The sequence below is a fragment of the Notolabrus celidotus genome, chromosome 4, assembly GCF_009762535.1.
Source record: "Notolabrus celidotus isolate fNotCel1 chromosome 4, fNotCel1.pri, whole genome shotgun sequence".
NCBI classification, from domain to species: Eukaryota; Metazoa; Chordata; class Actinopteri; order Labriformes; family Labridae; genus Notolabrus; species Notolabrus celidotus.
This window is the reverse complement of record NC_048275.1, coordinates 16,921,451-16,939,364: the sequence shown is the minus strand read 5'-3', so window position 1 is coordinate 16,939,364 and position 17,914 is coordinate 16,921,451. Positions and strand designations below refer to the sequence as shown.

At 38.7% G+C, this 17,914-nt stretch overlaps 2 protein-coding genes across 2 annotated transcripts in view; one reads left to right on the top strand and one right to left on the bottom strand.

Annotated features, from left to right (window-relative positions):
• Positions 1-16,087, top strand: part of LOC117811785 (formin-2) — a 56,295-nt gene extending 40,208 nt beyond the window's left edge. Inside the window, exons 14-18 of the mRNA XM_034682255.1 lie at positions 2,396-2,488; positions 11,602-11,653; positions 13,774-13,923; positions 14,820-14,901; positions 15,144-16,087. Of these exons, the coding sequence (XP_034538146.1) occupies positions 2,396-2,488; positions 11,602-11,653; positions 13,774-13,923; positions 14,820-14,901; positions 15,144-15,170 (404 nt within the window). The 3' untranslated portion in view covers positions 15,171-16,087. The remainder of the gene's footprint in view (positions 1-2,395; positions 2,489-11,601; positions 11,654-13,773; positions 13,924-14,819; positions 14,902-15,143) is intronic.
• A 682-nt stretch (positions 16,088-16,769) lies between these two features.
• Positions 16,770-17,538, bottom strand: grem2a (gremlin 2, DAN family BMP antagonist a). The gene has a single exon (XM_034682382.1). It carries the CDS (start codon positions 17,536-17,538, stop codon positions 16,960-16,962), a length of 579 nt encoding a protein of 192 aa, XP_034538273.1. The 3' UTR covers positions 16,770-16,959.
• Between the last annotated feature and the right edge of the window lie 376 nt (positions 17,539-17,914).

The following is a 17,914-nucleotide window of genomic DNA, read 5'->3' as shown; positions in this document are numbered from 1 at the left end:
GTTATCAGAGAGAAAATTATGTACATTTATTTAGCGTTTAGTCACAATTCATCAAGTTTAGTTGTAATTTGATATCTATTAATGACAAAAGCATCTGTGGGATTTAAGTTGGTTTATGAAGGCTCATACAGGCACTATGGACAGCTTAGGGGTCTTTTTGGACACAATCATACACCTGTGTTACCAGGTTAACCATTCAGCATTAACAGTCACATAAAAATAAATGTGCTTTCGTTGCTGGATTTCGAGGTATAAGGGAAAGTGATGAAAACATAATAACAGTAGCCACAAAGATGTTTGATGAGTGTGAGAGAAAAACAGAGTTATGATAATGCAAATATGTTATTTTCATCTGAGTGAAATGAATACTCTTTGAAATGCACCTAGCAATTTGTTAAGAAGAAACTCAGTCATGTAGCAGCCCTGCAGCCTGCTAGAACGTTAGCTGTGTGAGTGTACAGATAATAACAAGAGCCTGATAAAAATTGATAGAAATATAAGTTTATTGTAATCCCATGCACGCCCCAAATTCCCTTTTTAGATTCCCGTTGTGCAACACTGAATTATTTAAAGCTACTCTGAGGAGTTTTTCTATAGTTATGAAACAGACTGCAATGCTGATGCTTCTTTATGACCCAAAACAGCACACAACACCTTCAGAAACAAAATTCAAACTTTCCATATTATTATTATTAACATCAGTATTCACTACCAGGCGGTAGATGTCAGATGAGGCGATGAACAGCTGCCTCAAGAAACAGCCTTATTTCCTTTTTTTCACAGCAAATATTTGCAATGAGTGATACGTTTGACTGTTAAAAGACAGCAGGAGTTTTCTTTTACTACTTAGATGTAGGACAAGATCAGCAAAGAGATAAGACCATCCACTTTGTCCAAATCACAAGATCCCAAAAGTTCCTCACAGGAGCTTTAAATGTTTACGTTTCATCAGTAAGTCTTTAGTAATTTGTCAAATTAGTTACCTGGCCAATACTACTAACCTACTTTCTATATATCTAATACTACACTTAACTCTGAGCAGCTTTGGTTAAATGAAGGATTTGTTTTAAAGAGAGAACAGTCAGAAACACTCACAACCCCGAGGAGCTGTGATTAAGACTTTCCATTGATCTATAAATACAGTTATGTAATCTTGGATTGAAGTCAAAACACAATAAAACAGAGTTACATGATAAGAGTGTTACTTCTTGTAGGAGCTTTTGAAGTTCCAGTTTGGCATTAAACATGTAAAAAAGCAAACATTTAATAAGATGAGTAAGATAATCAGTGTATGAATGAGTGTGTCATCGCGTTAGAAGACATCACGAGTGTGCAGAGTGTGGACATGGGATTTTGCTTGACATGCCAAACTGACTGATTGAGTGAAAAGAGTCCTAATGAATGAGTCAGCTGGGAAATATTACCTTTCATGACTCTGTCTCAAGTCACTCAGCACTCAGAACACTTTCCAAGACCTGAAGTGCCTACAGGTGGTAAAAAACGACTGTGTATTTTTGTGCAAACAGACGTGTGCACATGTGTGAGTAAGTACGAGTGTGTTTATGTGAGTTTGTGCACGAGCAGCTCAGTCGACAATTCCCCAAACCAGGTCTGTTCTCTATCACATTTTATGTATCTTCCCTGCTAAACCAATCAGGTGCCTTATCCATGTTGCCAAATATTGTTTTTCCCGGCCATAATGATTCTTTAGGCTGTTCATTATTTGCAATTCATAAAGATGGAGTTGCTCGCAAGGGAAATGGACTTGCGTCTGCTCTGACCCCGGTGGCAGTGGCACATGCTGGCCGTGCATAAATACATCATCACATGCTGTACCTGCAGACCTCTTCATTACCTCGCAGAGCTAGCTGAGTGCTCTAACAGACCTGGGCTTCGATGACAGTTCCCAGCGGGGGGTTCCGATAGGTGGGCGGTGCAGAAATGGCCTTGGCTGGGCCGAAGGACATCAGCTAGCAGCGCAGTAGAGAGAGCTGGCTGTGTACCTTTTTTAGCCAAAGAAACATATGGTCCATGAATTACCACTTGCCCAGTCACGACCTCCAAGTTCCTTTAAGCGTCTTGTGGCCTCTCCACCTTTTAGGCCTTGAGCGGAGTTTGTGTATCTGTTATGGTTGCACATAGAGCATGACGATACATTTCTCCTGGGAGCACTGTGCAGGCCTTCCTGGTTCCTTGGGGTGCCTTATTAGTCATTTTGGGTCATTACGTTTTTGCCAACACTTACTCAGCAGAAATTCAGCAGAGATTTATGATTGCAAGCTCAACCAGGGTAACGCTTGCTGGAGAGTTTGTCTTTTCAGCACAAATGCTTGATTGAAGGTTATTTCTCCAAAATACTGTTTCCCCTCTCATCATGAAATTCTCGTTGTTTTAGTGTGCTCAAGTGAGACGGAGAAAGTTTGCAAGTCATCTTCTGAAGACGACCTGCAGCCCTTTAAGAACAAGATGGACGAGTTTCTTAGCCAAGGTGAGCCTGATTTTGAAAACTACGTGAAATTCATGATTGATAAAATGTTCGACAGTCTTATTAGGCCAGACTCTGACCACAGAAACATCAGGCCAATTTGTACACAATTGGTTGGTACTGATGTTTTGTTCAGATAATCAGGTAGCGTAAGAGTTTAACACACCCCATCTTAACCAACCACAGTGGCTGATAACATTGAACCTTGGATAGGATTTTAGAACTCCTGTATTATAAGCCTAGCACAAGGGATTTGTCATGATATATTGTTTATTTCTTCTTGTAAAAAATCTTATTAAGAACCAAAACTTTCAAGAACTGATCCTGTGAACCCTGAACTCTGGTGAAGCTTGTTGCTTTATGCTGTAGACCTCCTTGCTGCCCAAAAGCAATTGAAAGTATATCAGTTAGTCAAACTCTTGCACTGTTTGCCATTTCCTATCATTAACTTGAATATGAATTTGTCTTTTTAGCTCCTTATATGCTGTTCTGCTGCTACAAATACAGCAAAATCCCCAAGTCTGCTGCTTCAAAAAACACCTAACAAGCTATTTCCTCCTGTTTCTTTACATTTGATTTTTTGATTGATTAGGTTTATTTTGGTCTGCATCAACAACCAACACTTCCCTCCACAACATAGGAGCCATGTGAAAATTATAAGTAAAAGCAAAAAACAAAACAATCACTGAGGGATTCATCAAGAAGATATATATAGTCTAGCATATACATACACACACATATTGATATGTACATGCATACATACATACTCAAGTACTTTGATGCATACATATAAACATGCATACATGTCCACATATATTTTTGCCAATCACATGCTGACCAAAAAAGGTATAAGCTGAAGCCAAGGCTTATCCTGCCTACCCTTTAACATAACTTATACTGTACAGGCAACATTGTGCAAGTTATTTTATAACAAAGCAATCTTTAAACGTTTCATTCAGAAGCAAACTTACAAACAAAGGACAATAAACATTTCAATTTCATCACAACTGTTCCAAAAGTTTACCCCTCTAACCGATACACACCTCTGTTTTAGATTTGTCCTTGTCTTTGTTTTGTTTTTTAAACATTTGCCCTGCTTACCCTGCCTTTTTAAAGAAATGATTCAGGCTCTTGAAAATAAAATGTCATGTTTTAAACTCTATATATAGGATTATAAGTTGTACAATTTAAAAATCAGACCAGTGGATCATTAGTTGGTTTCCTCTGCATTACCCTTTAAATATGATAAAGCTTTTGATGTCCAGTCCGTTTAAACATCTGGTTTGCTCATCTGTGTTACCGTAAGACTTGAAGATGTTAATAATTTATCCCTCCAGATTCAAAGGGCACTCTGTGATGATATACCGTTGGCATATCTGAGCAGAACCTGCATCTGTGGTGTGAGCATAAATTAAGTAGCTCATCCATCAGGATGATTTAAGCGCTCTTTTTCTGCAGACATTTCCAAATCTGTTCCATGCTGCTTTCGGGTTGATATACACACCAGGGTTCATTCCGTGTCGTTTCCATAGGGACCTCTGTTTATTCCAGGTTGTATTGAATAACTCACAGCTATTGTTTCAAGCACGTCTATCTGCTTTGACGGATTAGACTGCACTTGGTAGCTGGGTCTTTTATCTTGATCTCTCTATAAAACAAAGTAAGTCTTGCTCTGGCTTAAAGGAAGGTTCAGGATGGCCGTAGGTGAACCTGTCACACAGCCTGTTAAATTGACTGCAGAGAATAAAAACGAAGCCTAACTGGGCTGGAGGAAAACCGACTTGTCCGCCACCTGATACCTTTCACTCAGTGCTCTTGACGTCATGACATGTTTTTGTCATTTATCTAGTCTTCTCCTCTGGTGTTAATGATTTTTCTTTAGTTCCTGTCTTTCTTTATTTTTCCACCCTCAATCTTCAGTGTTGCTCTTATAGCAAGACTTTTCCTCTTTTCCATCAGAGGCGTGAAAGAGCAATTAGAGGCACCATGGTGCTTTCTTGACTTCTTTTTTCTTCAAGTCATTCCGTCTCTCCTTTGGAAAATCAAATAAACCTTCACAGTGAGGTGATTAGCAAGAAGGTTGCTAAAATAATGATGAAGAATTCATTGTTAATGGTGAGCGCTTCCTCTTCCATTACCCTTTTCCCCATAACTATGCTTAAGTCTTGTTCAGTGGTGCAGATGGTTCTGTTGAGCTGTAAGTCTGCCGTGCTTTCAACTTAATGCTAGTGTCAGAATGCTAACATGGTTGGAGATAGGGCTGCAGGATTATGACCAAAATTAAAAATATTTTGATCAATATTGAAATCACAATGATTAATTCAATGGACTTTTTACAGTGTTTTGTTTATTTAAAAAAATGAATATTTTTTGTCCCACCTATTGTCAGCGCTGGACAGGGACAAACAAATCAAACATGGCATTTTTGGTGTATATCAGCCCCAAACTTGTAAATCGCCACCCTATTAAAATAATGGCCTATGACATTTTTTGAGTTTTTTGGAAAACACAAAAAACCTGCAGAGCATTTGATATTTATTTATCATTTCAATCAAAAAGGCCTTGACAGTGGATGACTGTTGACATACATAGACCATTGTGTGTCAATTATGTACTAAGGCCAATTTTTGAACATTCTAGTGTGACTTAGGCAACTTTAAACCAGACTTAAACTACCCTTTCATTCCATAGTGCAAACTCAAAACTGAAATTAACCTGAGTTAAATAAAACAAACGTCAGGTAAATAAAGTTGGTCAGGAGGCAGACCCTTTCCTCACTTCTCCAGGTCTTCTTTGCTGGGTTTTTATTTAACTTAACCCATTTCCAACATCCAGTTTTGACAACTTTTTGAAACCTAACTATTAAATGTCCTTTAATTCCATAAAGCAAACTCAAAATGTAAATAACTCTAACCTAAATTGAACAAATGTCAGGTCGATAGTAAACCTTATCACTCACCAGTAGAAACTGATTCAAGAATCATGTTTAGAGCTTCTTCTGTACTATAGATTATGTTGCTTCTTGAAGCAGCTGCCATCATGAAAGCTTGTTAAATTGCCCAAGTCAGACATTTTATCTTAAAGAATCAAAAATGTTGACTTAGGACAAGAATTAAATGGCCTAAGTCACCCTCTTGACATAGGCCATTGTCCTATAGGGCATAAAGAGCATAATCCTTTCAACTAAGGATTAAGGCGATTTTACCAGAGGTGGCCAGAATCATCAAGAGATGGTTTATGCCAAAAACTCATTTCCGTCAAAAAGTGACTTAGGCCATTATTTTAATAGGGTGACGAAATACAGCATTAAATAGCATCATATATTTACTTTTCTAAGAACTTAATGAAACAAAAGTTTGAAAATAATACAGTTGAACTCAAAATTTTTAACTTGAGATGGAATATTTACACAGCGTAGAATAAAATGTAAACTTTCTGAACTTGCATACATTTTATCACAGCTGTTAACTGTCATTCAGCCTTTTTGCCCTCATGTTAAAATGGGAAGACTAATGCTTTCTTTTAACATATTTATATTTTATCAAGATACTGTCGCTCACTGTTTAGCCATGTAATTGTCAGCTCATTGCTTATTAATGCTCTAGCTTTGTTCTTCATGCTTACTCTGTCCCTCTGCTTTACAAACACACCTGCTCCACCCAGTCTCAGCCTGCTTTTTCTGCACTTTCAGCTTTGGATTGTTAGGATACCCTCCATCATGAACAATAAGCCAAGACCACCTGTTGTCATAAATGCATTGTGAGTTCAAATTTTTAAACCACAATTATTGTTAATCAAACGACTTTATAAAATGTTCTGCTGATTAATATTGTTCACAGCAGATATATTCAGGTAAAGAGAAAAGGAAATGACAGGATGGGAGAAGCCCCAGTGTGGAAGAAGAGAACTATAGGGAAGCAAGTTGAGTAGATTAATGTCGTTTTGTTTAACAAATATCAGTTTGAGCATATACAGAAGACATAACAAAAATTAAATAGGGTATTGCATTTATTTAAACACTATTTTTAATAAAAAAGCACATACCTTTTAGAGATTTTACAGCGAGAGGATGCACTGTAAACGGCAATAACCGCTATCAGTCATATTTATTGATCATGGCAAAGCCAAAAGGGTGATTGTGATCAAAACTCAATAAATAGTGCAGCCTTTGTGAGGGATTAGCCGACCTGCACCTGAGTGACTGGTGTTTGCAGCACCAGGCTCTCTGACAACTAGCTTGGTAGAAGTGTGTTGGTTGGTTTTTGCTTTGTGAGATTAAAATCACACATTCTGGGGATGGAAAAAGTTTTCTTTCCCATACAAAGACTACATCTCACCACTATGTTCTTGTCATTTATCTTGAAGAGGGAAATACAATGCAGGTTTTTCCAAGACAGGAAGCTGACGCCTGAATGATCATCAGACATGTGTGTTAACAGGACGCAATACTCTTTCTGCAATGGATGCTATTGTGCTGACAAAGGCATAACCTCGCCACCAAGTTTGGTGTAATCAAATGGAACCTTTAAAATAAAGCCATCAACTTAATAATAGTAACCAAGCAGCGTTCATTTAGATTTGAAAAAGGAAGCTTGCTGACGGTTCAAAACTTTTGTATCAATAATACACATGTGGTTAACCCTCCTGTTATGTTGCGGGTCAAATTGACCCTTTTAAAAGTCTATATTCGGCAATATATGCCTTCCAAACCAGCTAGATACAGCATAAAAATCTGGGCAGCATGTGACGGAAGAGGTGTCGTGTTAATTTCTCAACATCACTTCATAAAAAAAAAAAAGGAAAATAAAATAAACAAAAATCTGTCATGTTAAACTATTGTATTTATATTTAGGGCTTTCCAATGTACATTAAAAAAAGTTTTAACATTGATTTTAATGAAAAACGAGTGAGTTATCGTCATCGAACCATGATCTGTGAGAATTAAAGAACACCAATGGACTAAATCTTGATTTAAATGGTTAGTAATGGAGTTAAAAAATTAGATCAAGAAATGTGTATTGAGATTTTTTGAGGTTCTGACACTTTTGAATAGTTGAATATGCCCCGGATCAAATTGACCCAGCAACATTATTGCTGTTCCAGAGAAATGAACATAACATGCATGTTAAGTTGTGAAAACAGCTGCAGTTGAGTTGTGTTTAGGCACAAAACTACTTGATTAGCTTACAAAAGAGGATCATGGCCCGAGTTCAAATAAGTAATAACGTATGTTTACTTGTTGCATAACTAAAGCTTTTACTACTCAAAAGAACTCCACACTGATTATTTGTTTCACACGGGAATCAAAACCAGGTTTCATAGAAGAAAGTCCTGTGTTTATTTGTATGAAACTGTAGAGCTTGTTCAACCAATCCTGTGCTCAAACCGCCAACCACCCCCCCAACTAGACTTGCATGCTTATAATACCTGGATTCAACACCACATCAAAGCAGTTAGCTTGTAGACAGCATCCTAAAATGACGCTAGTGGGTTGTCTTCAGTGCTGTTATTTGACATGTGGGCCACTGACCAAGCTGCTTTATTTGATGACTTGGTAATGTGAGGTCTGGGTCTAATCTGGTCAATGTTATCATCCCACAAACTGAAGACAGATATAAAACCTTAAATTCTAGTAGACGCCAACGGCTACTTGTACACTTTTGTTCCATATATTATGACGGCAAAATCCAATGAAAATGTAGTTATGTTTATCCACGAAGTCCCCCAGATGTCATGCATTCTTGCTGTTTTCTGCACAACCTGACAACTACAGTACAACAGTATTGGAATACTGTGGTTCACATCAAAGGTGCAAGACTCTGTGTGATATGCTTGTTTTAACGTAGCAAGTCAAATATCATTCTTTATGTAGCATTGGCTCTGAACCCAACTTCATCCAGTTGACTGTGACCAATCTTTCTGATGGACCCAGCACACAGTCACTGGCCTCTCTTCCAACTGCTTTTGTATTCAGATGAGAGTGTAATATATAGCATATGTTCTTCCGCGGTAATGCTCACTGTCCATTTTAAAGGAAGTCTGCAGATGAAAGAATCTCTCCCATTTCCACTTCTCCCCCTCTCGTTTCCCTTTCTCTCTGTGTTTGAGAGAAATATGGGAGCTCTCTCTTTGATGCAAATGACGAGGTTTTTTCCTCTGAGAGCAGAATGTAAGCACCGTAACACGGACATGTGACTCACAAGGCTCCAGACGGGATTCTTGGGGTTCCTCTACTGCGGCGGTGAAAAAAAAGAACAACAGCCAAATGTCTTATTTTTGTTATTTCTGTAATTTCTAAAAGGCCTGAGGTTAAACTGTTTCTGGCTCCACAGTTTAAACCGCTTTTGTTTATTTTCTGACCATGAAACTAACCACAGAATAACAGTGGGAGCGGACTTGTTGGAGCTCGGCTGTTTGGTCTAGCTTGATTTTCCCCGCTCGCTTCACAAATTCTCATGCATGCAGGCCTTTGATGGAGTCACTGAGACTAGAAAGAGAGCACTGGCCATGTGATAATCTGTTTCTGATGGACATGAAGATTAGTATGACTGATGTCAAACTCTCCCTCCGTTTTCTACAACTCCTCTGCTTAGACTATTACAACATGTTGGAGGATAAGGTTACAAAGAACATTTAAGTGTAAAAACCACATTACGGTTAATGCATATCAAAAGGAACATTATAATTTTGTTACATAAAACACATACTACTATAACAGTACTAACTACAGAAATGTTTCCTCCTTTTTGTTTTCAATTAAACAGTTGATAGGGTAATAAGTAGGTAATAACATAGTAATTGCTCTTAAAAGAAAATAGGAGGTGTGTTTCTCTTGTACACATGGATTGTTGGTCGTTATTATTGTTTTTAGTTGTCAAGACCATCAAATAAAATATACTGGGCTACATAGAACCTGAGGGGACAGAGCCTTCTCAGTAGCCACCCCCACCCTCTGGAACTCACTCCCCTCCCATATCCAAAACTGCTCTGACCCTTCAGCATTCAAATCTCTTTTAAAAACTCACCTTTTTAAGTTAGCTTTTAATTTGTGATTGTACTGTTGTTTTGTTTGATCTGTGTTCCTTGTTCCTTGCTTGTATTGATTTTAACAGTTGTACAGTGTCTTTGAGTTTTTGAAAAGCGCTATATAAAATACATGTATTATTATTATTATTATTATTATTATTATTATTATTATTATTATTATTATTATTATTATTATTATTATTATTATTATTATTATAGTGGTGCAGTTGTTTGCTCTTTTGCTCTGGTTCAGGGACTGGGGCCTTTCTTTGCAAAGTTTGCATGTTGTCTCTGTGCATGCCTGGGTTCCACCAAGTGTGTTCCCTCATCCTAAAAACATGCTCGCCAGGTTAATTGGTGACTCTTAATTGCCAGTAGGTGTGAATGTGAGTGTATCTGATAGTTAGTCCAATGACAGCTGGGATAGGCTTCATCCCTCTACGACCCCAAATGGGATAGCCATATAGATAATGGATGGATATCAAAACTATTGTGGTGGCAGCATGTGAGTCCGAGACAAATTCTGTTTGGAGGATTATTAAGTCTATCATATTTTACTGTTTTGTATTACATTATTTCGAATCATACTGTAAGATGTCATTGTATTGTGTTGCATCATATAAGAAAAAAAAAAATGTAATTCATATTTATTGTTCAGTAAATTGATAGTTGATTTCAAATGTTTAAAGAAACAGACTGTTCATCAGTCATGGCAGATCCTCAACCACTGATTTAGTATCCTTTAACTTGACCAAAGTATCCTTGTTGTCGATGGTTGTTGGTGTAAGAGTCTGTGGGTTAGTCTGCTGTGTGCTGTTGTCTCACTCTGTTGGTCTTGTGTTGTAGCATAGTTCGCTAAATTGTTGATTTATATCTATGAAGATTATTCATTATTTTTCTCCTGTCAAAGGGCTGCTAACAATCTGCTCCAAGCTGGCTCTGGAACCATATATCAAATGGTGAATTTCATGTTTAATGATGCACATGGTCACTTTACTTAGCCAATAAATAAAAACAATTAATAAATCTTTCAGTGTAGTGTTCCAGTAGAAGTTAAACAGCATTAACATCTGTGCTTCAGAAAAAAAAACCCAATTCATTTTATAAGGACGGTTCTAGCACACCCCATTAATATTCTTACTCTTGTCATTTACTTAGCAACAATCAGGGCCATGAATGAATTATAAAGTATAGTGCTGGGCTAAACATTTTGTCTGAGATCTTTTAAGATGTAGCTCTGGCTTCAATAACACAAAGCAACCAGATATTCCCGGGATGAGAACAGAACTCAGATCTGTGCCAGGAAAGATTCTCCGTCCCATCTTCTGTCATGTCTCTCTTGGAAAGAAATGGGGAGGCCACGGGTCGTTTCTGATCACTTGACAGTTTAAGACGGCGGATAATTGACCTCGAGAGAGGACAGAGAATTCAATGTGTAACCCTTTGTCAGTCATACGTAGCTGCAAAGTGAAGATTTAAACAGCTGGCTTGAGTCTACCGCCACTCTGTCATATTTTAAAATGGACAAAAAATCAGCCCCATGGATGTGAAATTTGATAAGCAGTAACCCAGAGCATTTCCCTGACTGAGGCTGTCACATCTTACTGCTCTTCTCTTATATCATCATTTAGGAAACAGTCAAAAAGATCCTGATAGCCTACTGAGATAAATGTTGTGGCCTGCTGGAAGTATCTCCTAATGTGTACCACAGTGTCCTACCCCCAGTTTTCTGTCTCTCTTTTTACTATCACACTTCACACACATACACACTCAAACACAGTCATCCGTCTCCCTTCGAAGTTACCCCTGCACAAAGAAGCACTTGTCCTGCGATCTGCAATCCTCATTTGTCAGTTGTGCAACTGCAGGACAATCCAGCACTTAATAACCTGGTGGCACAGCTCTGACCTTCCAGATGACTGCTGATTGAATTAATGGTGACATGTGGAATCCTGCTCTTATACATTGTAGGTGAAAGGTGTATTTTTGAGATGTCACAGGAAATCCTGTATATGTCCTAATCCTAATCTAATCCTGTGTTTACTTTTGCTCTTCTCCTAGTTTAAATCAAAATGTACTTTCCTTTGCAGCTAAAACCGAATTGGAAACACAAGAGAAGCAGCTGGCAGACACTCAGAAGATGTAAGAGCTTTAATATTTTAATCTTCAAAACCTTTTTCTTTTCAGCGTCATTAACTTCAAAACATAAAGTTAAACACTTCTTTTCTACAATGTACATCTTGAGAAGATATAAGTTCCTCATATCATATTTTGCTACCCGATACCGATGCTGTTCTCTCCTCTTAAGTATTGGCCAATACCAGAGTATATCATTGATACCGGTGGGGTTACAATTAATCATATTATTTGTGAAAACTATTGATGTCTGACATTTCTCTAGCTTTGTGTAACATAACAAAATATGCCACTGGGGATGATGGCCAGCTTCTCTTTTTCTTAGGGACAAACAACTTCCAACCAAGACTTTATTTTCTGTGTTGTTTACAGTCCAATTGGTAAATTAAGAAGCAACCATGTGTTCAAAGAAAAAGCTAAGCACAATTCACCCCTCCAGATATGTCTGCAAAATAGAACACTGTAAATTCTTAGTTTATTATATCCCCCAGAGTACGGTTCCTTTATCTGTTTCTGGTAGGTCTCACTTTCACTGTAAATGATAAGCCGGAATGAGCCGGAGAAAGAAAATGTATTTTCTTATTTGCAGTAAACGGGTCTTAAATTTGCCAAAATGACAACATAATGAGGTAGATTTATAGAAAGTAAAAATGAAAAGTTTGTCACTTCTGTCCTGGCATGAAACATTTTTTTTTTTACAATGCTTGCATATTGAATGGTGGTCAGAACATTGATTTTTGATGCAGTCCTGGGAGTCTGGTAATCTAAACGATAATTGGCTTTCAAAACACAGTGTAAAGCAGATTCTTGCTTTAATGAAATTATTTCTTCTGTGATTTATCAGATTGGAGAAGCTGCACATGCATGCTGATATCTGTTTATAAAGATTAATAAATCGCTTTCAGATTGCTGCCCCTTTATGTCATTATAGTGCATCTGTTCCACCTGCTTTTGCACTCTATATCTAACTTTAATGCAGACACCAAAACCTTCTAGAATATTGTTTGGTTGATCATACTTGGACTACAAGTGTACTACAAATGGAAACCAGAACACTTCCAAAACTAAATTTAGGCCCATAACTACCAATTCTTCAGTTCTGTGTAGAACCTCTAAATAAGAGATGAACTCAAATCAAATTATCTGCCCTAACTGGCATACTCACTGACACGTAAAACTGCATTTTAGGTAGTGTGGGAGGTTGATAATGTTACTGGTGTTAGCACTAGAACAACTCCAGTCATGAGTTCAAATTTGTTCTTTTCTGCAGCATTACAGAAGTGATGACAGTTGTGAATATGATCGCTACACATGGATAATCAAATCTAATACAGTTTGAAGTGATATATTCTCAATGCAGAGATGAAATATAATCTGGCTGCTTTGTCAATATTTGGGACTCCTGGTGCCTTCGGTTATGTGGAGGGTGCAGGCCATCATGCGAGGCCTGCAGCAGACGGGAGGCCCCCCTGTGCGGTGTCTGTGTTGTTTATCTAAGCGGAGCGAGAGTAGACAGCACTGGCTCCAGGCTTCTGTTACTGCTGGCCAGGAATGTGTTCCTATAGCACACTCCAAACAAAGAGACCCCAACCTGTCCGCTGTATTGATCCACTGCAAACGGCCAACACATTTAACACTTAAACATGTCATCCCTGGACTTATTCCCTTCTGTCTCTTAGGTTTGTCTTTATCTATCTGTCAGACATCATTTTTCTTTCCTCTATTTCCTTGATCATTCCATGCACATACATGCCATCTTATATATGAGGCTTTTATACACCAGAAAAGAAGTGACAATCCCAATCACAGCACCATAGATGCTTAAAGGTTTTTTTTAGTCCAGAAAGTTATCCCTTAGAAAAACCTGGATGACTGTGCTGCTTTGGTGGCAGAAATTCCAGTTTGCATTCCCCTTTCCTCTGAAATGCCCAGTCATCATTGGTTTGTGTTTTTTAAATGTTTCTCTACCATTAAATCTCTGAAACAGCATATTATTCCAAGATTAACTTTCATATTTTGCATATTTGCTTTGCACATTGGGGTTTCACAACAGTCCATGAAGGTTTCTGTAAGCTCATGTTGTAACACTTTGGTCTTGAAGAAATGTTTTTGTTCTCTATCCTCAGCTTCTTGGAGTTGAGCGTGTCATTCTCCGCTAAACCAAAGGCAGGAGAGAAGGAGGTCTCTCCCAACACTTTGTTCTCCATTTGGCATGAGTTTTCCACTGATTTCAAAGACCAGTGGAAGAAGCAGAATAAGCTGATGCTGCAGGAACGGTAAGAATACCGTAGATAGACAAGTTCTGACTGGAGACTTGAACCTGTTGACCTAAAAGTCAAATCTTGCTGGGATGGCAGGGACTTTTTTGTCTTTGGGAATGAAACACCCCTCTCTGACCTTAAAGATATTATTACCATTATACCAGCACTGTTATATTTTGAATTTTCCCAAAGTGCAGGTACACGAACCATTAATAAATCACAGTACATCTCGTGTTTGCTGAAGATCCTATCACATTCATTCAAATTCATGAAGGGAAAAGAGGTTAAATGACCCAAATCTGTGTCCTCACCCCACTAATGAAAAGAACACATGCAGCATCCAGTTAGCTTCCAGTGGTTTGATGAATATAAAGATACTGTTGCATATGTCAACAAAAAGCAAATTGGTCCATTATGCCGATAAAGATCGAATTGTGATATGTATTTGTAGGAGAGGCAAAATGTCACAAGATTTGCATGTTCAGTAGGGAAGAATAAAAACAATTTGAAAGCATTAACTCTTTGCCCTGTGCCACCGGCAATCATCCCAATACTCTCTGTGCTGCTTTTCCGTTTAGACTCCCGTGGAGCTATAAATATTCATTCTCACATGAGCTGTGTGCACATGCAGACATGCAGCGCAGGCACACACGGTGCCCATGTAAAAGACACTCTTCTCACTCAATACCAACCTGCTGATCTTTATTTTATTAAAGCACAAATGAGTAGTGATGCTTCTGGCCTGCTCCATGTAGTAGTAAACAATGAGTGAGTCATTTAAAGTAGTTGGCCTGGCTTTCCAGATTCTGTTTTCTTTTCTTTTTTATATGTTTAATAATGAATTACAGCTCTTGAAATCAGATAAATATGTCTCTATTGGATGACTGATGGTTTCTACTGCTCTTTTTCAGGGTAAAAATGGCTGAAGAAAGCTTCAAACAGGCCAGGGAGAAGGCCTCCTACAATGTGAAACCCAAACATGCAACTGGAATAGTACGTTCTTACCCTTCTCTATTTGGTCTCATGTGTGCCTTTATGTGTTCATTTTGTTCCCACTATAGCGGCCCTGTTCTCCTTTTCTTCCCACGGCGCAAATTGTCTCCTCTCCTAACAGCCTCTGTTCCTTACAAACACTTGTAGGGGTGTTGAAGAAACCACACTCCTGGCTCCTGTAGTTACATATTGAAACCAGTGCCAGTGCTGTAAATAACTCAAGCCTGTTTCTTCTCCCACAGAAAGCAAAGCTGGGTCAGAAGATCTGAAGCAGGCGAGTGGAAAATTATCATCAAGCAGCCCTATTGCACAAGCACCGTTTGTACAATCTGACAGTGATTCACGAGTCGTTTTTACAAATGTATTTGCCTCCAGTATTTGTTGTCAATTGATTTAGTTCAGTTGTTTATTGTGAGACAGTTCAAAGTGGATATGATATTGTTTAAACGTAGGATGAAATATCACATTACCAGCCACATTTTCAGAGCACTTCCATAATTGAGTGAAATATCGCTGCAGTGAGCAAATGTAGTGGAGTCATCTGCAAGAAGAAAAATCTTCTCCTGCAGTCTGAAATTTGTAGCAAAATTATATCAAAGCTTCCTCTGTATTTTATAAGCCATATGTAGCCTGTTTTGTTTTTGTGCAATTGCCAGCCTGTTTAACTAGAAAGGCATGAACATGTCGTCCTTAAAAGGCACAGAGTTTTTTATAAGATTTCTACACGGTGGGTATGGATCATCAGTGCCTTACTGCACAGTGCAGAGGTGAAATGAGTGCTTTCTGAGACATATCATCAGTGATTAAATGTTATGTGTAGAGAGGAAAAAAAAGATTTTACATAGATTGAAACACGACAGTTGTACATTCCTTTACTGTGATGATTATACAGCAACTTCTCTATTGTGATTTAAAATCCTTAAAGGCCATGAATACCCTAAGTGGTGTGATCTGAAACAGACCTACGTATGTTTTATTCAGCAGTTTTGTCAACTTGCTTTACATTCGAAGCAAATCCTATGCACCTAGTTCTGCCTTTCCCACTTTGTAAGAGTGTGTGAACCCCCAAGCTAATGGAGACATAGGATTATGTGATGTGACGTTAATGTGCAATACCCACAATATGTTTTGATTGAATAGCCTTGACCATAAAAAATATATTTATTGAATAAAAGACATAACATAATTTTTGTAATGAACATGTTTCTGTTTATAATTGTTTATTTGTTCAGCTGTGAAAATGAGCAGCACAGATCAAACATCACTGTTGTTGTTTTTTATGAAATAGATTTAATATACCTTTCACATACATACTTACACTCTTACATAATATATATATATATATTGCATTGCACCTCCATAACACATGCTGCAGTATGTTTTTACTACTGGCCAGAATATTTATGGCAAATGAAAACACCAGGTTTGTGTCTTAGCAGGTGGGTGCCACAGGTCGTTGCATTTGCATCATCAGCTCCTTGACATCAAATTTCATATCATTGAGGACACCTTGAAGTTTAGGACAATATACAGAAAACTGATACAACATATATAAACACAGTCAACTTCTCCAATAGGGGGAAACGTTGCTGGTAAACTAGATACTTGAGATTCACCTGCAACACACATGAACTGATGTTTTACCTTAAGACACTGAAATATTAACTGCATCCTTAAAGTTTGGTCTTCATCACAAAGGAATTGAGTGACAAATGTACAAGTAACCAGGTAGATATGAACTTTTTCAAATAAGAGAGGAAATATGTTTAATGCTGAACTTTTGCAGCTTCATCATCAGTCTCTTGCAAAGCCACTTGTTTAAGTCCTTTTACCAATGTAAGCTTGCCAACATAGCCGCTAGTCTCTGATTAAACATTGTTGAGCCCTTGTGTAATAGTACCAGTTCAATATTTCATGCCATTTCATTGTGGGTCAACTTGTTAATCCCACAAGATGATGCAGGAAGTGAATAGTTCAACTTGAAGCCAGTCCTTGTTTGGCAAAGCTTGTCAAACCCTGCATGTTCTTATAATTCTAAAGGACTTTTCACATCCTTCTTCACAGTTTCCCGTGGCCGCTTACATCCACAGACATACAACGACACTGTTTGACCCTCTGCACCTTACGGTGTCTGAAGGGTGGCTGCAGGTCCGGGCAGTCCAGCTGCACTGTGAGCTGTGTGATGCGGTGTGGCCTGCAGAAGGAGCAGGACTGGAAGGGCTCCTGTGCCTTGTTGTGACTTTTCCTTCCAGAGCCCGAGGCCTGGCCTCGATTGTGGCCCTGACCAGAGCTGGGGCCCATGTGGCGGGGGATGTAGAAGGAGTTGCACTGGCCGTAGCAGAAGCGGTTGACCACAGTGCGGCTGCGGCAGCCCTCCTCGCTGATTGTTTGTCGGAGGGGCTGCGTCTTGCACCAGTCTCTGCGGAGGTAGCGGCGCTCTGTCACCACTAAAGCCTCCCTGCTGGAGGAGAGCACCTCTGGTTTCTGTTGCAATAACCGGTGGTGCCGTTCTGAAGACAGGTTCCCTTTGGTCTTGTACGGGGAGGGGATGGATCCCTGGGGCCGGGACTTTTTGGTCTCTGCTGTAATGCAGAGCACCCCAGCTAGGATGACTGGAATGGTTATTTTCCACAGCATTCTGCAGAGAGAGAAAAACATTAGTATGCATTACTTTTCTCTATAGAGGAGATGGTTTTCATAGAATAAAACATCTGTTGGAACAGGAATCGAATCTCAGAACCCTGTAGCTGCTGTAAAAGAAATTCTGACAGTGTGTGATGATACATGACAATCACATGACTGCTAACATGATATTAATATTACCAATCATGTTTTCAATTGCGTGAAAGTGCGTTCATTTTGAACCTGCTTCACAGTGCAGCCCTCCAGGCATAGCTGAGGAAATGAATCCATCACCAGGGCCTCCATTTGTCAGCAACTCTGTGTCATTACTTGTATTTGCTTTCCTCTCGGCTACGCAACTCTTCCAAAAATAAACAAAGGCCTGCCATCA